The sequence below is a fragment of the Bufo bufo genome, chromosome 1 (genome assembly GCF_905171765.1).
Source record: "Bufo bufo chromosome 1, aBufBuf1.1, whole genome shotgun sequence".
Taxonomy (NCBI): domain Eukaryota; kingdom Metazoa; phylum Chordata; class Amphibia; order Anura; family Bufonidae; genus Bufo; species Bufo bufo.
Window position 1 is genome coordinate 348,770,357 of NC_053389.1, and position 27,481 is coordinate 348,797,837.

The window sequence follows — 27,481 nt, forward strand, 5'->3', positions numbered from 1 at the left end:
CCACACTAGGCCACAATTAAAGATTTATGCCCAAAATGGCTGTATTTCAAATATCTGAATAGAACCCAAATATATAAAGTGTGTGTCTCACAATGACATCTGTATCAAAGGCTGCCAAATAAAAAAAATTTGCCCAAACTCGTGTTTGTTTAATAACTGAATATGTTTTTTACCCAAAAAAAGGGTGTTTTATTAATAGAAGAATATAACCCCTGTATATGCAGGGTGTATCTCACATGCCCTGACCAACACTAGGCCGCAATTAAAGATTTATGCCCAAAATGGCTGTATTTCAAATAACTGAATAAAACCCAAATATATAAAGGGTGTGTCTTACAATCACATCTGCAGCAAAGGCTGCCAATTATTTATTTTTTTGCCCAAACGTGTGTATGTTTAATACCTGAATATGACAGCAGTATATAACCCTGGAATTTCAAGCGTCTTGATACTGCAAGGCCTGAAAAATTGTGTATTTTGCATAAAAAAAGGTGTTTTATTAATAAAAGAATAAAACCCCTGTATATACAGGGTGTATCTCACACGCCCTGACCCACACTAGGCCACAATTAAAGATTTATGCCCAAAATGGCTGTATTTCAAATATCTGAATAGAACCCAAATATATAAAGGGTGTGTCTCACAATGACATCTGCATCAAAGGCTGCCAAATAAAAAAAAATTTCCCAAACTCGTGTTTGTTTAATAACTGAATATGTTTTTTACCCAAAAAAGGGTGTTTTATTAATAGAAGAATATAACCCCTGTATATGCAGGGTGTATCTCACATGCCCTGACCAACACTAGGCCGCAATTAAAGATTTATGCCCAAAATGGCTATATTTCAAATAACTGAATAAAACCCAAATATATAAAGGGTGTGTCTTACAATGACATCTGCAGCAAAGGCTGCCAATTATTTATTTTTTTGCCAAAACGGGTGTTTGTTTAATACAAACCGGATTCCAAAAAAGTTGGGACACTATACAAATTGTGAATAAAAACTGAATGCAATGATGTGGAGGTGCCAACTTCTAATATTTTATTCAGAATAGAACATAAATCACGGAACAAAAGTTTAAACTGAGAAAATGTACCATTTTAAGGGAAAAATATGTTGAATCAGAATTTCATGGTGTCAACAAATCCCCAAAAAGTTGGGACAAGGCCATTTTCACCACTGTGTGGCATCTCCCCTTCTTCTTACAACACTCAACAGACGTCTGGGGATCGAGGAGACCAGTTTCTCAAGTTTAGAAATAGGAATGCTCTCCCATTCTTGTCTAATACAGGCCTCTAACTGTTCAATCGTCTTGGGCCTTCTTTGTTGCACCTTCCTCTTTATGATGCGCCAAATGTTCTCTATAGGTGAAAGATCTGGACTGCAGACTGGCCATTTCAGTACCCGGATCCTTCTCCTACGCAGCCATGATGTTGTGATTGATGCAGAATGTGGTCTGGCATTATCTTGAAAAATGCAGGGTCTTCCCTGAAAGAGATGACGTCTGGATGGGAGCATATGTTGTTCTAGAACCTGAATATATTTTTCTGCATTGATGGTGCCTTTCCAGACATGCAAGCTGCCCATGCCACACGCACTCATGCAACCCCATACCATCAGAGATGCAGGCTTCTGAACTGAGCGTTGATAACAACTTGGGTTGTCCTTGTCCTCTTTGGTCCGGATGACATGGCGTCCCAGATTTCCAAAAAGAACTTCGAATCGTGACTCGTCTGACCACAGAAAAGTCTTCCATTTTGCCACACTCCATTTTAAATGATCCCTGGCCCAGTGAAAACGCCTGAGCTTGTGGATCTTGCTTAGAAATGGCTTCTTCTTTGCACTGTAAAGTTTCAGCTGGCAACGGCGGATGGCACGGTGGATTGTGTTCACTGACAATGGTTTCTGGAATTATTCCTGAGCCCATTCTGTGATTTCCTTTACAGTAGCATTCCTGTTTGTGGTGCAGTGTCGTTCAGTTCCTGCATGTACTTGGGGCAACTGTCTTCAGTTCCTGCATGTACTTGGGGCATTTTCCCTTCAGTTTCGTCTTCAGCAAGTGAAATGCATGCTCAATAGGATTCAGGTCAGGTGATTGACTTGGCCATTGCATAACATTGCACTTCTTTCCCTTAAAAAACTCTTTGGTTGCTTTTGCAGTATGCTTTGGGTCATTGTCCATCTGCACTGTGAAGAGCCGTCCAATGAGTTCTGAAGCATTTGCCTGAATATGAGCAGATAATATTGCCCGAAACACGTCAGAATTCATCCTGCTGCTTTTGTCAGCAGTCACATCATCAATAAATTCAAGAGAACCAGTTTCCATTGGTAGCCATACATGCCCACGCCATGACACTACCACCACCATGCTTCACTGATGAGGTGATATGCTTAGGATCATGAGCAGTTCCTTTCCTTCTCCATACTCTTCTCTTCCCATCACTCTGGTACAAGTTGATCTTGGTCTCATCTGTCCATAGGATGTTGTTCCAGAACTGTGAAGGCTTTTTTAGATGTCGTTTGGCAAACTCTAATCTGGCCTTCCTGTTTTTGAGGCTCACCAATGGTTTACATCTTGTGGTGAACCCTCTGTATCTGGTGAAGGCTTCTCTTGATTGCTGACTTTGACACACATACACCCACCTCCTTGAGAGTGTTCTTGATCTGGCCAACTGTTGTGAAGGGTGTTTTCTTCACCAGGGAAATAATTCTTCGGTCATCCACCACAGTTGTTTTCAGTCGTCTTCCGGGTCTTTTGGTGTTGTGAGCTCACCGATGCGTTCCTTCTTTTTAAGAATGTTCCAAACAGTTGTTTTGGCCACGGCTAATGTTTTTGCTATCTCTCTGATGGGTTTGTTTGTTTTTTTCAGCCTAATGATGGCTTGCTTCACTGATAGTGACAGCTCTTTGGATCTCATCTTAAGAGTTGATAGCAACAGATTCCAAATGCAAATAGCACACTTGAAATGAACTCTGGACCTTTTATCTGCTCATTGTAATTGGGATAATGAGGAAATAACACACACCTGGCCATGGAACAGCTGTGAAGCCAATTGTCCCATTACTTTTGGTCCCTTAACAAGTGGGAGGCACATATGTAAACTGTTGTAATTCCTACACCATTCACCTTATTTGGATGTAAATACCCTCAAATTAAAGCTGACAGTCTGCAGTTAAAGCACATTTTGTTTGTTTCATTTCCATTGTGGTGGTGTATTAAGCCAAAAATGTTAGAATTGTGACAATGTCCAAATATTTATGGACCTGACTGTATAAAGGGTGTATCTCACAATGACATCTGCAGCAAAGGCTGCCAAATAATTTTTTTTTGCCCAAACGGGTGTTTAATACCTGAATATGACAGCAGTATATAACCCTGGAATTTCAAACGTCTTGATGCTGCAAGGGCGCAACAATTGTGTTTTTTGCCCAAAAAAGGGTGTTTTATTAAAAGAAGAATATAACCCATGTATATAAAGGGTGTATCTCTTATGCCCTGACCAACACTAGGCCGCAATTAAAGATTTGTGCCAAAAATGGGTATTTGATTAATAACTGAATATGACAGCAGTATATAACCCTGGAATTTCACACGTGCTGATGCTGCAAGGCTAGGAAAATTGTGTATTTTGTCCAAAAAAGGGTGTTTTTAAAAACCCAGAAAATTATGGCTGTATTTCTAGCTCAAATTGCACACTGACTAATCCTGCAAATGCACCAGATGTTGTATATTGCCAAAAAAGGGTGATTTTTTTTACAACCAGATTATTAGTGGATTGGATTTCAATGTCACAAAAGCTCAGATGCAGTGCTGGTGCACTGAGCTTGCATAAAATGGCCGCCGCCGCCGCCGCCCACCTAACTGACTTCTAAAAGTAAAAAAAAATTCGGTCACTGGGCTCATTCAGGATAAAAAAATTGTGCCCTGCACCCACACAACAAAATGTATGTAGATCGCTGAGTTAGATTCACGTTTTGAACAAAGATTCTCTCCTATTCTCTCCCTGAAATCACCAGCCGCATCCTCTCCCTACACTAATACCAGCAGAGTGACGTGCAGCGCTACGTGACTCCAGCTTATATAGAGGCTGGGTCACATGCTACACTGGCCAATTACAGCCATGCTATTAGTAGGGCACACAGTTAAACGCTTGTTGATTGGCTGCTCTGCAGCCTTTCAAAAAGCGCCAAGAAAGCGCCGGACACCGAACCCAGACCCGAACTTTTACTGAAATGTTTGGGAACGGGCCGAGGTCCAAAAATCCTAAAGATCGGTACGAACCAGAACTTTACCCTACTTCTGTGTGTCAGGACCAGAGATTGGAGAAATAAGTAAAATATATTTTCCTTTTTCCATACTTTTACGTACTTTTTCGATATACTGTGCTTGCTGTGAACTGTGACATCCGTACCACATCTTGTGTGTCAAGCGTGCATATAACATTTAATATGAAGAAGGCGAGCATTAAGGGACGGGGAAGTGGCCGTGATGCTGATGGTGTACGCAGAGGCCATGGCCCTGGATTGTTGAAACTGTGCCTTCTGCCAGAGCACAAGAAAAACAATCCACGATACATAACTTCATGTCCCAGTTTGCAGGGCGTAGCAGGAGAAAACTCTTGACGACAGACCAGTGCGACCAATTGGTCGGTTGGATTGCAGCAGATAATGCTTCCAGTCGGTTAAGCACCACCCTGTCTTCCACCAAGTCCAGTCTCAGTAGCCAAGAGTCTGGTCAACAGAATTCTCTCCCTGATCTTCCTTCCTCCCACCATGGAGAGTCTGGCCAAACAAGTGATCCCACACTCGGAAATTCCAAGGAGCTCTTTTCATCGCCATTACTTGATTTGGCCGTCTCGCCAAGCACGCTTGAAAAGAGGGACAATTACTGTCTCAAGAGGTTGATGAAGCGGATGAGACACAGTAGTCAATCACTGAGGTTGTGGTTAGGTCAACAAATCAAGAGGACGATCAGAGTGAGGATGTGGAAGAGGAAGTGGTGGATGATGAGGTCACTGACCGAACCTGGGAAGGTGGAACGCCGAGTGAGGCCAGCAGTACAGGAAGGGGGAAGGATCTGCAGCACCGCAACAGGCTGGAAGAGGCAGTGGGGGTGGCAAAAGGGAGAAGGCGGGCCACACCAAAGAGGCCCGGAACTGTTCCACGAAGCACCCCCTTGCATAAATCTCCCTTGTGAGAAAAAGGGGCAGTAACAAATTAAAATCTATATTTAATTATGACGATTAAGAAATATGATGGAGAGCCCCTACTAGACAAACCACATAAACAATGACGAACAATAGTAAGATCACTTTAGGTCAGGTTCATTTAGGCCCATGAAAAGGACCCAAAGTGGAAGTGACCAAGATACATATACATTTAGAGGCCCTGGGTGGTGTACCCAAGGTCTACTGGTATGCCAATAGGCAGAAAAAACAGGGTGGGTCTTACCGGTAAGGATGCCCGGGTCGTGTGCTCCACTGTTCAAAACAGGTGTCTTTGAACCTGGTTGCGACCGTCAGTCGGTTAGGTCTTGATGGCTGAGGGCCACAGGGAAAAAAAAAAACTAACCCTGTTATTGCCCTACTTGGCCTATTGAACCCTAACCACCTAACACGAGGTCCTGGCCCCGCAAGGGGTGGCCCCGTCCGGAACCTGACCCTGAAACATGCACCCTAGATGGCCCTGTGAAAATGGGGAAAAAGGCCAAAGAGGGGCTATGATTATCAGGATGGTACGGTGTATAAAGGGAAAAAGAGTCCTTAGGACTAATATGAGGATGTATTCATAGTCCCAAGGGCATATATGGGGATATATTCATGGTCCCTACGCGTTTCATTAATGAATATATGGCAACCTATGATAGATACAATTCATCTGCTTCTACACGACCCCCTAATCTCCCTTGCCAAGGGGCAGGTGTTTTGCAGTACGGCGCTTTTTTGAGGAAAGTGCGGATGACAAAAAAATAGTAGTTTGCAACCTGTGCCACACCAAAATGAGCCGGGGCGTGAATACTGGCAATCTTACCACCACCAGCATGATCCGCCACATGGCATCCAAGCACCGTAATAAGTGGGAAAAACGCCTGGGTCCACAATCGGTGTCTGCGGGTTACACCACTGCCTCCTTTTCCCCTATAGTACGTGCTGGCCAATCGCCTGTTGAAGGTGCAGGCGAGGATGCCTCCTGCCCTGCACCTGGACCTTCGCAATCACCATCAGCGACCACATCAACTTCCCTGTCCCAGCGCAGCGTCAAAATGTCATTACCCCAGGCATTTGAACGCAAGCGCCAATACCCAGCCACCCACCCACAGGCCATAGCACTAAATGCACACCTTACAAAATGACTGGCCCTGGAAATGTTGCCATTTAGGCTTGTGGACACTAAGGCCTTCTGCAGCCTGATGTCCCGCGATACGCAGTCCCCATCCGCCACTCTTTTTCAAGGTGTGCCGTGCCCGCCTTACACCAACATGTGACCCGAAACGTCACACGTGCCTTGACCAGTAAGGCAGTTACTGGGAAGGTCCACGGTCGAGCACCCGAACATCCTGATGTGTTCGGACCGAGCACCCGAGCACTACGGTGCTCGATCAACACTACTTCTGTATTGTAATGCATTGACTGTAAATGTATTACTCACTGTAATACACTTACAGCTTCCTGCCTGTGAGATCCAGGGGGCTGGATCTCACAGTCTCTCACGGAAGGAAACCACGATGACTAAGGAAGGCATCGGGCTGCCATCCCTGCCATCGGGTCCCCGTCACAGCAACGCGGAGTCCCGATGGACACCCTGCACCTGGCAGGATACCGCACGTGCCGTGACCGCGGCAGTGCAAGGGTTAATGCGCCAGCATCGTTGTTTTCACCGATGCCGGTGCATACAGCAGGGGTCCGGCTGTCAGTGACTGCCGGACCCCTGCAGCTGATCGAGCGGGCGCAGGAGATCAGAGCACCATAGCTGTACTGCGCTGGGATTTCTATCCCAGTTTCCAGCGCCGTACATGTAAGGAGCTGGTATCCTACGGGTTGAAGAGCCTAGAGATATGCTACTTTAGCACTGTAATAAATGCTTATTTAACTTGCTACACCACACAGACCAGATCAACTATGGGGTCCATAACATAGTCTACAAACCTCTAACATAAATTATTACAGTAGTGTTAGTAGTAGTAGTAGTAGTAGTAGTAGTAGTAGTAGTAGTAGTAGTAGTAGTAGAACCAGGAGCCTGCAGCAACCAGTCACCAGCCAGCAACACTACAAACTAAATACCGGTAGGTATCTCATTTGCATTCACGTTGTTGCACTGGGTAACTAGCACAATGTTATCTGCTGTGACTGCGCACAGGAGTAAAGCAAGAGTGCTGCTCCTACTGACTTCATACACCTCTGGTCATGGTCATGGTCATATCGTTAATTTTCCTGATTACAACTCTACTTTTATTGTATTGCACAATGTATTAATATAACTGTCCCTACATGTACTGTATATCAACAGCATGCAATTGTGAACAGAAATAACAGGATCATATGTGAAAATAATACTACTGTTTTTATACAGTTCCCAGGATTCCAGTCTTCGAGTCAAGATGGTCCTAAGCTCAAAAAGTCAACAAAATGTATGTGGTATATCTCATTTACAACAACAGCACCAGAAGAATGCCATATTGGTCCTAAAATAATATTTATATGTTTGGTTTTGTAAAGTACATAAAGATGAACTTTTACTCGTTACTATAATAAAATAGATACACTACACCAAAAATACATAAAAGAAAAATTAAAGTAAATTACATACTATAGGGTCCCCTAGATCGGAACCATGAGGCAATACAAGGCCCATAGAACACAGCAAGGAAAAAATGGAATAATATCACCAATCTAGATGCCTTGGTGTACTTCATTAGATGTACAGTAATCCGACACCAATCCCAAATGGCTATTGGACAGTTTCTGACAGTTTTTCTAGTACCTTGGTGCACTTCAATGGATGCGATATGGGCATGCAGAAGGGTAGCTCTTATCCTCTTATATAGTTAGGACATCAGGAACAACTGACCCTAGAACACCCTATTAGTGGGAAGGGGGCTAGGAATGCCCTGCCTATCTATGCAGAGCTGTATAGATAGGCAGGGCATTCCTAGCCCCCTTCCCACTAATAGGGTGTTCTAGGGTCAGTTGTTACTGAAGTCTTAACTATACAAGAGGGTAAGAGCTACCCGTCTGCATGCCCATATGACCTTTTAAACAGACCTTGAGACATAATGTAGGGTTATAGCTGCCTTCAAATAGTTTGTACCAGTGGCACAGATTTCTTTTCCCATTTGGAAAGAGCTATTTTGCAGAACTTTCAACCAGTATTGCATCACCTAAGACTCCTTAAACCTACAGGGAATTCTCCATAAGGTGAAATAGTATCTCTGACCCAGATTACCGACAAAGGCCTCTCACCCAGCTCCAGGTTTACACCACTGTTTAGTTTTCTGTTCTACTGAATCGTCAGAAGAACAGAAAAAGAAACAACAAAAAAACAGATCCTGCATTGTAGACATTTGTTATGCTCAGTTCTACACATTTTGCATCCATTTAGCCATTTTCATCTGAGATCCGTTATTTTACACAGAAAAAAAAAAAATAAACTGTAGGATTTGTTTTTCCATTTAAAATAATGGATCTCAAACGGAAATGGCTAAAATAGATGAAAAATGTGCATAAGGCTCATGCACATGACAGTAGCTGTTTTTGTGATCCACAAATTACGGATTCACAAAACACAGATAACTGCATTACAGCTTTTTGCAGAATGAAATGTCTTGTCAGCTGTAGAACAGTCCTATCATTGCCCTTAATACGGACAAGCATAGGACATGTATATTTTTGTGGGTGTGGACATATGAATGCGGAGAGTACGTGGTGTGTTGTCCACATCTTTTGTAGCACCATTGAAGTTAATGAGTCCACATCCAACTCGCAAAAAAATGCGGATCAGGTGCGGACAAACAACACGGTTGCAGGTCCGTGCCCATATTGCAGTCAGAAAACAGCTGGTGTGCAATATTTGGGCACCGGCTGTGTGCGCACCGTATCACAGAGGAGGCACAATCTGGAAGATACAGTGCGGAACGGAGGCACGGATCAGAAGCCCGTAGAAGCACTAGGAGGACTTCTGTGGGTTTCCTGTCAGTAATTCCACACCGCCCAAAAAAATTTGCAGTGCAGACCGTTAGACGCAGATTGCGGACGCCATTCAAGTGAAACGATCCCCATAGCTTAAGATTATAGCTAAGCAAGACACTCATCTGCAGACAGCTGTTTCATGGTGATTGCCCTCTACAGTACAGAGAAGAGAGAAGCAGTTTAAACCAGGATCACATCACCGCTTTGTTTTCGATTCTTCTGATCGTCAGAAAAACAGGAAAAAAGAAAACAAATCCTGTATTTTAAAGGAAACCTGTCACCTAGATTTAGTGCATAGAGCTGGGGACATGGGCTGCTAGATGGCCACTAGCACATCTGCAATACCCAGTCCCCATAGCTCTCTGCACTTTTATTGTGTTAAAAAACCTTTTTGATCAATATGCAAATGACCTGATATGAGTCCTGTATCCGGAGATGAGTCAAGCGGAAAGGAGCCCAGCACCACCCCGTGTCCTCCGAATCTCCTCCTTGCTGGCTGACGTCACAGAGCTGGAGCGCCGAAATCTCGCAATGCGCGAGCTAGCGCATGCGTAGTTCGTTCCCTGTGCTGATGCCAGCACAGGGAATGAACATGATGCCGACACTGCGCATGCGCTAGCTCGCGCATCGCGAGATTTCGGCGCTCCAGCTCTGTGACGTCAGCCAGCAAGGAGGAGATTCGGAGGACGCGGGGCGGTGCTGGGCTCCTTTCCGCTTGACTCATCTCCGGATACAGGACTCATATCAGGTCATTTGCATATTGATCAAAAAGGTTTTTTAACACAATAAAAGCGCAGAGAGCTATGGGGACTGGGTATTGCAGATGTGCTAGCGGCCATCTAGCAGCCCATGTCCCCAGCTCTATACACTAAATCCAGGTGACAGGTTTCCTTTAAAATACAGGATTTGTTTTCTTTTTTCCTGTTTTTCTGACGATCAGAAGAATCGAAAACAAAGCGGTGATGTGATCCTGGTTTAAACTGCTTCTCTCTTCTCTGTACTGTAGAGGGCAATCCCCATGAAACAGCTGTCTGCAGATGAGTGTCTTGCTTAGCTATAATCTTAAGCTATGGGGATCGTTTATTATACTGAAAGACGCCTATAAGATGGCGACGCAATGGTTAGTTGTGCCGCTATCTGCGACTATCTGCTACCTGCCAGCCAGTCCCCTTCCCCGCCCACAATTTTAGAACTGGAGTTAGCGGGCAAGGGGACTGGCCGGCAGCCCTGTCTCATTCATCATTTTCGAAGGCCCCTTTCTAAGGCCCCTTTATAACCATGTTATAAGGGAAAATAATAAAATCTACAGACCACCTAACCCGAACCCGAACTTCATTGAAGAAGTCCGGGTTCGGGTCTGGGTACCACATTGTTTTTTATCATGCGCGTGCAAAACGCATTGCACCTGCGCGATAAAAACTGAACAATGCAACGCAATTGCAGTCAAAACTGACTGAAATTGCGTGCGCACTCGCGTGGGGTTCCCGCAATGCACATGCAACGCATCCGGAGCAAATCCAGAATGCCTGTGTGAAAGAGGCCTAAGCCTGTTTTAGGTTGAGAAGGTTGAATGTTGACTCAGAGGATAGCCACCTTACAACAAGTAGAACCAGATCTACCGATTTTCTTCTTTGGAAAGAGTGCTAATTTGCATACAATTATTGCTTTTTAAAACAAACTACTTTTTTCAATTAAATTGTACACCAATGTGGCCTTATGGAGGCTTGTTTTAGAGTAACTTTCGGTTCACTTTTATTAACTGTTCCTGGGAGTGACGGCAAAGCAACACTTTTTTCCCATTGTTTCATTACATTTGCCGTGCAGCATAAATAACTAACCTTTAAGGCCTCATGAACACGACCGTGTCTACAAACCACAGCTCCACAAGATACAAATGCGGTCAGTGTGCATGCTACATTTTTTTGCAGACCCATTGACTACAATGGGTAAGTGATTCGCACTTTGTGGACAAGTATAGAACATGTTATATCTTTTCTGGAACGGACACATGGATGCGGAAAGCACACAGATGACTTCCATGTGATTTCGGCATCTGTGTGTTGATACTGCAAACGATGGAACATGTCCTATATTTGTCCGCAAAGTGCATACCCATTGTCTGCAAAATGAACATGGTTGTGTGTACAGTATTATGCCTTATTATATGGGTCAAAAATTATTATGCAATACCAAATCTATACCGGGTAACTTTTGCACAATAATTTTTTTTATTTTTCGATGGAGCTGTGTGAGGGCTTGTGCTTTGTGGGCCAAGCTGTTTTTATTGGTACAATTTTGAGGCACATATGACTAAATAATGACTTTTTAGTTAGTTAGTTTTTAATTATTTTTTCCAGCATCCCCAGTGCAGGATAAATAATACATTTGTTTTATAGTATATATCGTTATGGATGCAGAGATAATTTTTAATAGGAAAATGATGTGTTATATTCTTAAACATTCTCATTTTATTTATCTTTTTTCAGTATAGTCCCACTATGGGGCTTGGCTACTAGGGAATTGATCACTTATAATACAGTGCATTGATTCTATATTATGCAACACGGACATGCATTCTATTACACCCTGCCTCTAGCAGGATATATGGGTGTGCAAAGATAGTGGATATGAAGACATTAATTAGTGCCCCCAATGTGATGACAACCCACTGTCAACCCGTAATCACGTTTTCTCTGTCAAAAGGCCTGATTTAGAGTTGCCTCTGACACCTGCTGTATGCCAATGCTGGCACACTCTGCTGATGATGAATGGTCAGCTCCTGAACCTGTGCCATTTTGATTCCATAACAGTATGCTATATCATGTTATGGCCAATCTGACCATGGCATAATAGTTGGAGATGAGCAAGGTTCTAAAAAACAACAAAAAAATGGTTATGTGGACATTGCCACTGATGGCGTTGCGCAGCGCACCCCATGATTTTCTCCAGCGCTTGTTTGAAGGGCAGAGATGGGCCACCTGGAAAAGTAGCAGTGACTGGGAGCCACGTCAGCCATCGTCCTCAGGTTTTTAAAACAGTCAGTCTCCACCAGATGGAATGGCAGCATTTCAATGGCCAGGAAATTTTTTAAATACTGGCATTCAGGGCCAGGGCTAACAGGTGGGTAGCGGGTACTTCTTCTTTCTTTCCAGTGTTTGGGGGATCGTCAGCTGAACGCTTCCATGGGACAGTATGGAGATGCTTGGTGACACTGCTGGTGAAGGTGGTGGTGTTGCCGTCACATCCTTTTTTTGCGGGGTGCCAAGTGGCCCTGTCACTCCAGAGAGAGAGGAAGAGAGGAAGAGGCTGAGACTGCAGCAGAAGAGGGAACAGGAGGAGCATCAGATCTTTTGTGGTTTATCAGGTGTCTGTAGATGCCTGATCATGCAGCTGATGCTTAGGTTTAGAAAATGTATGCCTCGCTTCAGGCTCTGACTGCATAGCGTGCAAACCACCCATCTCTTGTCGTCAGCACATTGCCTGAAGAACTGCCACGCCAGGGAGCTCCTTTGAGATGGTTTTGGAGTCCTCTGTCCCTCGGCACGGTGGGCAGTAGCAGGCATACTGACTAGGAAATGGCCAGTGTGGTTCTGCACAATGCTCCCTCTTTTGCAGTGTGGCTGGCGCTGTGTGACCACCACCTCTTCCTCCAAACTTCACATGTCACTCAGAGGACCTTGATTCCATGTGGGGTCTAGAACCTCATTATTCTCCGCATCATCTTCAACCCACTTCTCACCTCTGCCCCTCTGCACACTGCAGAAAGCCACAGCAGTTAACACCTTTGTTTCATCTTCAGAGACGTGCTGCGGCGGTCCTCCAATGTCCTCATCCTCAGACATAAGTGGTTGGGCATCAATGCACTCAATCTCTTCCACTTCTGTGGCTAGGCTAGGTGGATGGCTCACGGAACCCCCGCCAACGGAGACATCAAAGAGCATAAGTGACTGCTGCATGGCTTGCATGGCTGATGTGCAAGGGGTTGACGTGGAAGAGAGATGCCCATGGGCTGCCGGTGCCAACTCTGCACTTTCAGCAGGGGACTGCGTGGAAGACAATGTGAAGAAACTGGAGGCAGTGTCAGCCATTCAAACTACTACCTCATCTACTGGCCTCAACATTCATACGCCTACAAAATAATGCAGAACGCCCTGTCGTCTGCGTGCACCAGAGGAAAGTGTTTCATTTGGGCGCGTAGCGGACACAGATTGACAACATCCTCTCCCTGCAGCAGGAGCTCCACCATCAACACCACAACCACATCTCTTATCTGATGCTGTCCTAATTTTTTTAGGTCGCCCACAAAACTGGCTGACAGATGAACAATTGTTCAAATGGGGTGTTTTGCGCTCTAAAAAATGGCTATAGGTCACTGACAGAATTAACAGCTAGATTAAGCATTGTATTTCTGTGTCACGCATGAAAAGGAGATGTTTTGCACCCCCAAAAATGGCTTTATGTCACTGACACAATTAACAGACTCATTAACAATTCTATTTGTGTGACGGATGCAAATGCAGTGTTTAGAACTAGAGATGAGCGAATCGAAGCTGACTTAGTGGAATTCGATCTGAATTTCAGGAAAAATTTGATTCGCACCGAAGCCGAATTTCTCGCGATTCGTGGTAACGAATTGCAATTTTTCCTAAAATGGCAGCTGCACGTGTGAGGATATGGAGAAAAGAACTCTGGGAAGGCGGGATCACCCATAATGCCATGCATGCAGCCAAACAGCAACAGCCTGTGATGTCACATCCCTATAAATAGCGTCAGCCATCTTAGATTCTGCCATTTACCAGTGTACTAAGTGCAGGGAGAGACGTCTGCAGGCGCTAGGGACAGCGTTAGAAAACTTCATTGTGCTGAAAAAAACGATTTACAAGTGCAGGGCAAGATTATTCAAAGTGTAGGGAAAGGATAGGGAGGAATCATTCCACAGGATTTATATTGAACTGGGTTCAGTAGGGGAATGTTACAGCCTGGGTAATAGGAACAATCCTTTTACACCTTGCTGCACTGCCTGGGGATCCAAATTGCCATTATACAGCTCTGTAATTCCAGCCAACCGTTCTTATTAGGGTGCAAGTGCTGTTTAAAACAAGCATTAACAGGGTTTATTACAGGGAAATTTTTCTACGTCTTATTTGCCCTTGTGTGGTGTAGTTATATGTTCTAAAGCATTTTTTGGCTTGTATTAGTGGGAAAAAAGGGCTTATGGTAAAGTTGTGTGGTAAAGTGCTAAAATTGCAGCCCTTTTTGTTGTGTATTAGTGGCAAAACTAAAATATATTTGCCGTTCAGCGGTGCAGTTATATGTTCTAAAGCCTTTTTTGTCCTGTATTAGTTGAAAAAGAAAAATATATATTTTCCGGTCAGTGGTGCAGTTATATATTAAAAGCCTTTTGTGGCGTGTAATAGTGGAAAAAGAAAAAATATATTTGCCGGTCAGCGGTGCAGTTATATGTCCTAAAGCCTTTAGTGCCGTGTATACGTGAAAAAAAAAAATAAGGGCCTATTTGCCATTCAGCGGTGCAGTTCTAAAGCTCTTTTTGGCGTGTATTAGTGGCACAAAAAAGAATTTTTGGGGATGTTTTAATTTCCTTTTTATTTATTTGACCTAACAGTATGTCAGACAGAGAAGTGCAAGGCCCTGCACAGGGGAGTGGCAGCAGCCTAAATGTTTCTGGCGCAGGCAGAGGTTGCAGCAGAGTAAGGGGTCGTGGCAGCAGGAGTCGCAGTGAGAATCCGGCGTCTAGCGGTTGTGTCTTGACCTGCAATCCAGTGGTTCTTTAATGGTTGACTCGGTCATCTCTGTTTTGGATCCACTCCTGTTTTTTTTGTCATTAGCAATACTGATGGATTACTGATAGAGTTAAGCGGACACCTGGAAGTTCGGGTTCGACGGGTTTGGCTGAACTTTGCAAAAAAAGTTTGTGTTCGGGACGGGAACTTGACCCCGAACCTGAACCCCATTGAAGTCAATGAGGACCCGAGCTTTGGAGCACTAAAATAGCTATAAAAAAGTAATGGAAAGGGCTAGAGGGCTGAAAAAGGCAGCAAAATGTGCTTAAGAGCATGGCAAGTCTTGATCTAGGAGGACGAAGTTCATATGGAGTAGGAGGTTAAGGAGGCGGTGGATGTGGCTGTGTAGTTGGAAGTAGTGGTGGAGGAGGAGGAGGTCGCCTACATTGCTTTTTGGTTTTTAATTATTTTTTTATTTTTTTAAATTAGGGTACACCCCAAAACATTGGGAAATATAACCTGTGATAACCCACTCCAGTCGTGCTAAACACACGTTCAGACATTACACTGGCTGCAGGGCAGGCCAGAACCTCCAAGGCGTAAAGGGCAAGCTCAGGCCATGTGCCCAATTTGGAGACCCAGAAGTTGCAGGGTACAGACCCATCAGTCAGTTGGTGTAGGCGTGTACAAACATACTGCCCCACCATGTCGCACGTCCCCGTGATGTTCACGATCCAAATGGATATCTGCTCTATCAACTTTCGATGTTCTTTTCTGCGCCTACCATGTTGATCACGGTTAGCGGCGAATCAGGGTTTCACTTCACGCCAGAGAGGGAGCTTGAGAAAGGAATAGCACATCCAAGGGAGATCAATGGATGAAATTTAATTGTGATCGAGAGGAAATGTGGGAGAAGTTATTAATACTGAAGAATCGAAGGAAAGGAGGGGGCACGTGGCAATTACCCACTCCCGACTTGGGGATGTAGTGTCGATAAATAACAATACAGGACTCTTAAGATGCCCTGTTATTGGAATGATTAATAAAAAATTATAGGGAATGTCACTGGGGTATTTTGGATTTGGAAACGTTAGACAGGTGAGGCTGTAACATCCCAGAGTATGTCACTAAAACTCTTTCTCCCCGCTGCAACATGTCAGGTGCATATGTATTGTCATCTTGTGTAGTCTAACATTGCATTTTCCATTATATGTATTTTCTATGCCTGTTTCATATTATTGCTGTAAATTTCCATGTACACCAGCAGGTGGCAGCAGTATGTAACAGGATCTTAGCCAGTTTAGCATAGCTAGACTGGAATAGTACATTCCAATCTAGCTCCCCCCCCTCTCTGAGGAGGAGTGGAATGTTCCCACATCCTGCCTCATGGGGAGGAAGGAAAGTTCTAGTTAGAGTGTACCAGCCACCCCGGCTAGGGGAAGGCTGTGTTAGTAGGAGCTCCCAGAAACAGGGATCCCAAGACAGGATCGAGCCTCGGCTGAGGCCAAGATCACTCTTCCCAGCCTGAGCCATCAGCCTGAGCTGGTTGACAAGAAAAGCAGCCATCTCCAGCCTCCAGGAAGAAGCATTCCCTGTGAGCCAAGCTGTGAGTACATATCCAGAGACCAGGAGAAGCCAAATTCCTCCTCAGCTAGTCAGGCCCATATCAAGCAGAAGACAGACAGAGCAGAAGATAAATACCTGCCAGATTCTCCGGGCATATAGTATAGGAGCAGAAGAGGCATTAACCCCTGCCATACATTGCCAATACCTGCTGGGACCTAAAGACTATTGCTGTACTCATATGGATTTATGCTGCACCCTTTCAGTAAAGACAAGTTGGATCATATTACCTGTTTGGATCTCATTCATTCCTCAATTACTCCTACTGACCACACTCAATTTATTGCAAGTGAGCCAGGATCCAGGAGTCCAGCCGTACCCAGGTAGGAGACACTGTTGCCATTACACAGAGACATTATCCCCACTCTGGCATTCCTCACCTGGTACGTGAGTTGCAACATCTTAAAGGGCCCTGAGACTATAACCTGCGCACATTGCAATTGGCGTCACAAACTAAAAACCATTAATTTTGCGCCAGTGTTCATTAGTCACAATCCGGCTTACTGCAAGGCCCTGCTGCCGCTTTGTTGACTCTAGATAACTTCTGCCTGATCGCACTTCCCCGTGACGTCCACGATCCGTTTGGATATCTTCTCTATCAACTTTCAATGTTCTTTTCTGAGCCTACCATGTTTATCACGGTTACCGGCAAATCAAGGTTCCACGCCGGAGAGGGAGAATGAGAAAGGGATACCACATCCAAGGTAGGTCAATGGCTGCAATGTGATCAAGCTGATATGTGGGACAAGTTATTAAAGAAGAAGGATCGAATGAAAGGGCCAATTAAAGATGAATTTTACAAATTGAATTCCCTGTCACCTATGCAGAGCAGGGGTTTTTCATCGCCAGAAATGGGTTAATGTAACCCACCAATGGAACAGATGATTTTTTAAAATTTCGGTCCTTGTCACCTATGCAGATCAGGAGTTTATTCATGGCAAAAATGGTAAAATGTCACCCGACAATGTAACAGAAAAATTTGTGAAATTTATTAACCTGTCTACTAGGTATAGCAGTGGTATATCACACCCAAAAATTGGTGTATTACACCCGAATATGTAACAGACAAATGAGTGAAATGTTACGTGTCTACTAGGTAGAGCAGGGGTATATCACACAAAAAAATTGGTGAATTTCACCAGAAAATGTAACAGACAAATTAGTGAAATGTTTTTACCTGTCTACTAGGTACAGCCGGGGTATATCACACCCAAAAAGTGGTGAATTTCACCCAAAAATGTAACAGACAAATTATTGAAATGTTTTTACCTGTCTACTAGGTACAGATGGGGTATATCACACCCAAAAAGTGGAGAATTTCACCCGAAAATGTAACAGACAAATTAGTAAAATGACATAAAATAAAATACGTAAAAAAAATAAACTTGATTTATGAGGTGGAGGTCCATATGGAGTAGGAGTTTGAGGAGGCAGTGGACGTAGCGGTGTAGGTGGAAGCGGTGGTGGAGGAGCACGGGGTGCCAACACTGGTTTTTGGTTTTAATTTTTATTTATTTTTTATTAGGGTACACTCCAAAAGAGAGTGAAATATCCCAAATACAACAATAAGCAATTGCGCTGTAGTATAACAATGGCTGGTTAAAGCTGGTATACATGTCTATTCTACACAAGGTACGGACAAGTCCTGTGGGATCCATGCCTGGTTCATTTTAATGAATGTGAGCTTGTCCACATTGGCTGTGGACAGGCGGTTGCACTTGTCTGTGATAACGCCTCCTGCTGTGCTAAACACACATTCAGCCAATACACTGGCTGCAGGGCAGGCCAGCACCTCCAAGGCATAAAGGGCAAGCTCAGGCCATGTGCCCAATTTGGAGACCCAGAAGTTGAAGTGGGCAGACCGGTCAATCAGTACATGTAGGCGTGTGCACACATACTGCTCCACCATGTTGCTAAAAAGCTGCCTCCTGCTAAGACGTTCCATTATCAGCTATTGGTGCTGGTTTTTGTGGCGTGCTGACAAAGCTTTTCCACATTTCGGCCATGCTAACCCTGCCTTCTGAGGTGCTGGTGGTGCCCCAGCTGCGTTGGCGACCTCTTCCTAATCCTCTGCCTTTGCCCTGTGCTTCCACTTTGTCCCCCGCTGTCATGTGGGAATGCCACCAGCAGCGCGTCTACCAGCGTGCGCTTGTACTCGCGCATCTTACGATCATGCTCCAGTGACAGAATTAAGGACGGTACGTTGTCCTTGTAACTAGGATCCAGCAGCGTGGCCACCCAGTAATCAGCACAAGTTAGAACGTGGCCAACTCGGCGGTCGTTGCGGAGACACTGCGGCATGTAATCACTCATGTGTACCAGGCTGCCCAGAGGCAACGAAAAGCTGTCCTCTGTGGGAGGTGTTTTGTCTGTGTCCTTTGTATCCCCCCAGCCACGCACCAGTGATGACAATGAGCTTGTTTGGGTGCCACCCTGCTGTGAACACGGTTCCTCCTCCTCCATCTCCTCACCATCCACCTTGTCATCCTCCAGAACTGTGTCCTGGCTGGACAATTGTGTACCTGGCGTTTGTGGGTGCAGGAACCCACCCTCGGAGCCACTTGTGAATGACTGGCCGGAAACCCTATGAAATGATCCCTCTTCCACCTCCTCCTCTTGTGCCACATCCTCTTCCATCAACAGAAGCATTTTTCAAGGAGGCATAGAAGTGGGATAGTAACGCTGAGAACAGCGTTATCGGCACTGGCCATGTTGGTGGAGTACTCGAAACAGCGCAACAAGGAACACAGGTCTCGCATGGAGGCCCAGTCATTGGTGGTGAAGTGGTGCGTTCCGCAGAGCGACTCACCCGTGTGTGCTGTAGCTGAAACTCCACTATCGCCTGCTGCTGCTCGCACAGTCTGGCCAGCATGTGCAAGGGGGAGTTCCACCTTGTGGGCATGTCGCATATGAGTCAGTGAGCTGGAAGGCCGAAGTTACACTGCAACGCTGACAGGCGAGCAGTAGAAGGGTGAGAACACCAAAAACGCACACAGACGGCCCGCACTTTATGCAGCAGCTCTGACATATCAGGGTAATTTTTAAGGAACCTCTGCACCACCAAGTATGCTGTTATGGAGATATAGTGTCCCTGACCGTGCTTACTGGTCAACGTATCCGTAGTTAGGTGGACCTTGCCACAGATGGCATTGCGCAGTGCACACCTGATTTTGTCCCCCACTTGGTTATGCAGGGAAGGGATGGCTCACCTGGAAAAGTAGTGGCGGCTGGGCACAACGTACTGTGGGACAGCCATCGCCCTAAGGCTTTTAAAACTCTCCGTCTCCACCAGACGGAATTACAGAATTTCAAAGGACAGTAATGTTGAAATGTTGGCATTCAGGGCCAGGGATCGTGGGTGGGTAGGGGGGTACTTCCTCTTCCTCTCCAGTGTTTGGGAGATGGAGAGCTGAACGCTTCCGTGTGACATTGTGGAGATGCTTGGTGACCCAGGTGGTGGTGTTGCTGGCAGATCCTCTGTTTGCGGGGTGGCAGGTGGCAATGTCACTCCAGAGGTGGATGAAGAGGCCGAGACTGCAGCAGAAGAGGAAGCAGGAGGAGCCAGAGACCTTTCTTGGTTTTTGAGGTGTCTACTCCACTTTGCACTTAGATGCCTGGTCATGCGGTTGTGCTCAGGTTGAGAACGTTTATGCCTCGCTTCAGGCTCTGATTGCACAGCGTGCAAACGACTCGTGTCTTGTCATCAGCACATTGTCTGATGAACTGCCCCACCAGGGAATTCCTTGGAACTGGCTTTGGTGTGCTCGGTCCCTTTGTGTGGTGGGCAGTAGCAGGCGTACTGTCTAGGGGACGGCCACTCCACTTTTGCACCCTGCTCCTGCTCCTTCTGCTGTGCTGGTGGCTCTGTGCGACCACCGCCTCTTCCTCCGAACTACACAGGTCACTAGCATGACCTTGATTCCATGTGGGGTCGAGGACCTCATCGTCCTCCACATCATCTTCCACCCAGTCTTCACGCCCTTCTTGTCAGTCTGCACACTGCAGAAAGCCACAGCAGTTGGCACCTGTGTTTCATCATCATCCGAGACGTTCTGCGATGGTCCTCCCATGTACTTATCTTGAAACATAAGTGGTTGGGCATCGGTGCACTCAATATCTTCCACTTCTGGGGCAGGGCTAGGTGGATGGCCCTGGGAAACCCTGCTAGCAGAGTCATCAAAAAGCAGAAGAGACTGCTGCATGACTTGGGGCTCAGACTGCTTGGCTGATTTGCAAGGGGATGAGGTGAAAGACTGATGGACATCGGCTGCAGGTGCCAACTCTGATCTTTCAGCAGGAGACTGGGTGGGAGACAATGTAAAGGAACTGGAGGCACTGTCAGCAACCCAATATGCTATCGCCTGTAGCCTCACCATTTGTAGAGCCGCATTAGGCCCGACCAAATACCGCTGAAGGTTCTATCGCCTACTTGCACCTGAGGAAGGTGTTTCACTTGGGCGTGTAGCTGGCACAGATCGACCACGTCCTCTCCCTGCAACAGGAGCTACACCAACACCAGCAGCACCACGACCAGGGCCACGTCCCTTTCTTGAAACTCTCCTCATTTTTTGCGGTCACCCACCAAAGTAACAGATGTTTTTTACTAAATTAAGTACCTTGTGAACAATGCAGAGCAGGGGTTTTTGACGGCCAAAATGGGTTAATGTCACCCAACAATGGAACAGACGAATTTTTGAAATTTTAGGTCCCTGTCACCTAGGCAGAGGAGTGTTTTTTTTATGGGAAAAATGGCTTAATGTCACCCAACAATGGAACAGACAAATTTTTTAAACTTATTGCCTGGTCTTCTATGCAGTGCAGGCAGCAAAGGTACTTTATTGCCCAAAAAAAGTTTTTCTCACACACAATGAAACAGATGGATTTAACTGTATTTCTTTAACTACCAGATATGCAGCACAGGGCAAAAAGGTACTTTATTGCCAAAAAATAGTTTTTTTTTAACCCTAAATGAAACAGATGGATTTAACTGAGATTGTATTTAAATAAAAAATGGTGTATATGTCACCCCTGCAATGGAACAGATGGATTTGCTGAATTTATGTGCCTGCCTGTCACATGTGCAGGCCTCAGAGGTACTTTACACCCAAAAATGGGAATTTGAAGCCCAAAAATGTAACAGCGGTATTTACTGATTTTAATTGACTGACAGGAACACAGCGAAGGCCGCAAATGTACTTTATAGCAACAAATTTTCTCATTTTTCAACAAAAAATTTAACTGCAATATTTGGCAGTTTTATTGGACTGTCAGGAATGCAGCACAGGGCAAAAAAAAGTACTTTATTGCCCCCCAAAAAGGTTATTTTGTAACCCTAAATTAAACAGATGGATTTAACTGAGATTATATTACACCGTCACAAATGAAGCACAGGTTTTTTTTTACATAAAGAATGGTGTATATGTCACCCCTACAATGGAACAGATGGATTTGCAGAATTTATGTGCCTGCCTGTCACATGTGCAGTCCTCAGAGGTACTTTACACCCAAAAATGGGAATTTGAAGCCCAAAAATGTAACAGTGGTATCTACTGGTTTTATTTGACTGACAGGATTGCAGCGCAGGCCACAAATGTACTTTCTAGCACCAAAAAATTTAATTTTTCAACAAAAAATTTAACTGCAGTATTTGGCGGTTTTTTTGGACTGTCAGAAATGCAGTACAGGGCAAAAAGGTACTTTATTGGCCCCAAAAAAGGGTTTTTTAAATTATAAATGAAGCAGATGGATTTAACTGAGATTATATTTCAATCTCACAAATTAAGCACAGTGTTTTTTTACAAAAAAAAATTGTGGATATGTCACCCCCACAATGGAACAGATGGATTTGCTGAATTTATGTGCCTGCCTGTCACATATGCAGTGCAGGCCTCAGAGGTACTTTACAACCTGTAAGTACAGGTAAATATGTAAATATGTCACCCCACAATGGAACAGATGGGTTTAACTGATTATATTTCACTCTCAGTAATGCAGCACAGGGGTACTTTACAGAAAAAAAATTGGGATATGTCACCCCCTGGGTCCCTGAACTCACAGACAGTATTATTTTTCCTTCCCCTGGCACATATGCAGTGCAGGTGCACTTTAAAAATTTGTATATGTCGGCCACTGAACTACAAGAACAGGATTGTCCCTGGCACATATGCAGTGCTGGTGCACTGTGTTGCACAAAATGGCCGCCGACGCCTACCTAACTAACAAACGGATTAAAACTTTTTTTTCAGTCTCACTGGGCTAAGGGCAGGGTACAAAAATGTTGCATTGCACCCCCAAACAAAAAACGCTGTAGATCGCAGACTTCACACTAAGTGCAAATATCAGAGTCTTTCTTAATATCTCTCTCACCGCAGCAGCATCCTATCCCTACAACTAATAAGAGCAGAGTGACGTGCGGCGCTACGTGACTCCAGCTTATATAGAGGCTGGGTCACATGCTGCACTGGCCAATCACAGCCATGCCATTAGTAGGCATGGCTGTGATGGCTTCTAAGGGCACACGAGTTAAACGCTTGTTGATTGGCTGCCCTGCAGCCTTTCAATAAGTGCCATTAAATCGCCGAACACTGAACTCGAACTTTTACGAAAATGTTCGGGTTAACGTCCGGGTACAAAAAAAACTAAAGTTCGGTACGAACCCAAACTTTACAGTTTGGGTTCCCTCAACCCTAATTACTGACCAAATGCTGACCGAGTGAAGTTGGATGCTCAACAGACAGGATCAGTTTTTTGTGGGTTACTGTTCTGACGAATCAGAGGAAGGGCAAAATAATCAGCGACGTAGACACAAACTTACTGCTGACACCCTCTCCAGTCTGTCGGGGGGTATTACTTGTATAAGCGTTTAATAGAACAGGCTCTGTAGGCATCTATGTGGAATCAGCTGATGGTGTAAAAGGAGTGTGCTTCTTCTTGGCGCCAACATCGACCTGTAAAGCTACATGCACACGACCGCGTGTGTTTTGCGGTCAGCAAATTGCGGATCCGCAAAAAAAACACGGATGATGTTCCGTATGGCATCCGTTTTTTTTGCGGATCCGTTTTTTTTTTGCGGATCCATTTTAATAATGCCTATCCTTGTCCGCAAACTAGAAAAAAATAGGACATGCACTATTTTTTTTTTGCGGAGCAACGGAACAGACATACTGATGCGGACATCACACGGTGTGCTGTCCGCGTTTTTTGCGGACCCATTGAAATGAATGGGTCCTCATCCTATCCGCAAAAAAAACGGAACGGACACGGAAACAAAATACGGTCGTGTGCATGAGGCCTAAGGCTGAGTTTCTACTTCAGTTATTTGGTCAGTTTTGGTCCCGTGACTGCCCAAATAAGTGAAGTGTGCAGTGATTCTAAGAGCGATGCCTGTCATCTGCATGTCATACTGACTCACAGTATAATTTCACTACCACAGAAGACTCCCTATGCTTGTTGGGCCTCATGCACACGACCATTGTTGTGTTCTGTTCCACAAAATGGGGTTCTGTTGTTCCGTGATACGTTTCCGTTTTTGTTTCCGTGTGTCTTCCATTATTTTTGAAGGATCACCAGACATGAAGGAAAGTAAAAAAAAATCTAAGTCACGTTTGGCATGCAAATGATAGGAAAAAAATGGACGCGGACGCGGATGACAATCTTGTGTGCCTGCGCGTTTTTTCACGATCCCATTGACTTGAATGGGTCCGCGACCCGTTTTCCGTGAAAAAAATAGGACAGGTTATATTTTTTTTACGGACTGGAACCATGGATCACGGACGCGGATGGCAAACGGTGCATTAGCTGAGTTTTCAACGGACCCATTGAAAGTCAATGGGTCCACAGAAAATCACGAAAAACTGAACAACGGACACGGAATAAAAAAACGGTCGTGTGCATGAGGCCTTAATGCAATGCACAGTGTTCTACACCACTATAAAAGCTCTGCAGCCAGGAAGAAGCAGTTTTTTTAACAAAATTAACCATGAATAAATTCGGATCAAACCCAATTTTCCCCCAAAAATTTACCGAATCGGCGAATGGAATTTTTGAAAAATTTGTTTATCTCTATTTAGAACCCCAAAAAATGTCTTTATGTCATCAACATGATTAAAAGACTAAATAACTCTCCTATTACAGTAAGGGCTCATTCAGACGGCCGTATGCTGTCCGCAAAAATACTGAATGCTATCCGTTTTTTTGCGGATCCGCAAAAAAACGGATCTGCAAAAAAACGGATAGCATTCAGTATTTTTGCGGACCCATAGACTTCAATGGGGCCATGTCCTGATTTTCACGGACAAGTATAGGACATGTTTCATTTTTTTTGCGGATCCGCAAAAAAACGGATAGCATTGAGTATTTTTGCGGACAGCATACGGCCGTCTGAATGAGCCCTAAGACAGATGCAAAGGAGGTGTTTTGAACCCCAAAGTTATGGTTTGTGGAATCCATAACGGAATTCTTAGACAACCAGAACCCGAACCTTGTACGCCAAACTTGAAACACAAGTTCCCTCATCCCTAATACACACATCACTGCTGTACACACAAACAAAGCACTGCTACATATGCATCTTTCTCACAAGCACACTATTATCTTTAGTAATCAGTATCCCCTTCAGGACGTGATTGAGTGGAATTACATAATTGATCCTGTAGTCCTAGTGACTGACAAATAAAGTGGCCTCCTAAAAGGGCCTGAGCTAACAGCAGGTGTCACACATGAACTGCCATTGTCTAATGTCAAAGTTATACCGTGGAGTAGTCCTGTCCATCGGCATCATCAAGAAATATGTCACAGGATTCCTCTGCTCATACGGTTGGTCCAACATGTGGAGGGTGCAGTTCCAATGTGTGAAAATGTTGCATATGAGACGATGTATAGGAACACCATTCTGTTTTGCAGCTCAAGAAGGGCGTGTTTTGCATGGTAAGAGTGGCTGAACTGCATGCACAGGATTTTTTTCCCGCTATCGGTGACCATGGTTGACAAGGAGACAGCCAGGATTCAATTTCTTGGTTGATGACATGGAGTAGTCCCTGGTGTGACTCCATTTACCAGGCTGACCAGGTGCAGAACCGCATGACAACGCTGTTCTTTGCATAGGTTTTATGCTGGAGAACCACTTTGAGCCTACAGCAGAGGCTGAGGACAAGATGGAGGATGAGAAGGCAGAGGACTGGCCCACCTTCTACTCAACATACGTGTGCAGTGCTGGTACAGCTTTTTTAGAGAAGTAATGATGGCTTGGGACTTTCCACCTTGGATGGACACAAGACATCAGGTCTCTGAAATGCCCACCTTCTACTCAACATACGTGTGCAGTGCTGGTACAGCTTTTTTAGAGAAGTGATGATGGCTTGGGACTTTCCACCTTGGATGGACACAAGACATCAGGTCTCTGAAATGTTTCACAATATGAAAAGGGAGGGACTGTAGTACCAACAACTTGGTTAGGTGCACATTCAGCTTATGCACGTATACTGTTATTTTTCTGCAATCGTCTCGGTGATGAACTGCTGGTGAAACATGCGATGAGGACTAGGAGGAGAATCAGTAACAATAGATGAAGGGAAGGAATGACAGCTTCCTTCTGCTGATTTTGAGGAACCCTGACTGATGGAGAAGGTGTGTAGGTCACTGGGAGATGCAGCGTCAGACTGTACCACTACATTAGTGCCACGTTTTTCCCAGGCCACTTTATGGTGACGCTACATACATTGATGCAGGGCCATGGTGCCAACATTAGCAATCTGACTGCGCTTCAACTTCTGCCCTCGTATTCTGCATACCACCACACTAACGTCCTCCCATGACTTAATAAAAAGTTCCAACACTGTCGAGTATGGCATTTTGCCCCCAACACTCCATGCTGACTCCCTGCCTCTGCCTTTAAGAACCTGTGCACGGTTAGTTGTTTCCTGACAGGTAGGCTCCTGAGTAGCAGATGTTTGCTTCCAGATCTCCCACTGCCTCCACTCTGCTGGCTCAGAGGCATGCTGCCATCTTGTTGCTATCTCACAGGCCTACTCCCACCCTTACCCCTGATGATGATGCCTCTATTCACCCGGCTCCCACTTGCGATCGGCTACATTATCATCCATTAATATCTGTTCATCACTTATATCACCCTCACCAGTCTCATGGCCACGTCCCTGACCACTCGCAATATATCCTCCTACCCAAAAGTCATCATCGTTAGTTGCACGCCTAAGGGAGGATGCAGCAGACCTCTGCTCCAAGTCTGTGCTGGCCTGTAGCTGCTGACTGTCCTCACTAAGCTCGCCCTTGCTGAAAAGCTCAGCAGAGCCGGCAGCATGCATAACTTCCAGACCAGATGCAGCAGCAAAAGAAAGAGGCAGTTGCAGGACGGTGAGAGCACAGATATTGTTCCTCGGCCAGTTTAACTAAGTGTGGTGTCAGAGGAACCCACCGATTCCTGGCTGTGTGTATCTGTTGTCATCTGAGATCATGTCGAAGAGCGAATCAACCATTTCAGTACAGGTGGATTGTAGTTCAAAACACGACCACTGGATGACAGTGGCCTGTTGCTGCGGCTGCTACTACCACAACCCCTTCTTCTTCTGCTACTAGTGCCAAGTACAGCAACATTTTTGCCACTGCTCATTCTTTTTAAGGGCCCAGGCAACTGTCTGTTGGCCATAGTGTACAGTAACTAAATCAATAATGTGACATATTAAGTAATGTATAAATGGCACAGCAGATGAACTATATAAAACACGCCTATATGTGATACCGCTGGTTGACGGTATGAGTGTGATGCACAGTATCTCTATGTATAACTGAACAGATTGATTATTAATGGCGCAACGTATGAACTAGGTACATGCTCCTATATATTAACCGCTTTACGTCCGCCCATAGGATATAAACGTCCTATGGGTGGACGTCTATTTCTGAAAGCACGTTTTAAA

The 27,481-nt window shown here is 44.9% G+C and overlaps 1 protein-coding gene across 2 annotated transcripts in view; it reads left to right on the forward strand.

Annotated features, from left to right (window-relative positions):
- Window positions 1-27,481, forward strand: part of LCP2 (lymphocyte cytosolic protein 2) — a 583,862-nt gene that overhangs the window by 246,572 nt on the left and 309,809 nt on the right. For both annotated transcript variants that reach the window (XM_040442789.1, XM_040442797.1), the window contains one exon: window positions 7,571-7,628. In XM_040442789.1, coding sequence (XP_040298723.1) covers window positions 7,571-7,628 — 58 coding nt within the window. The remainder of the gene's footprint in view (window positions 1-7,570; window positions 7,629-27,481) is intronic.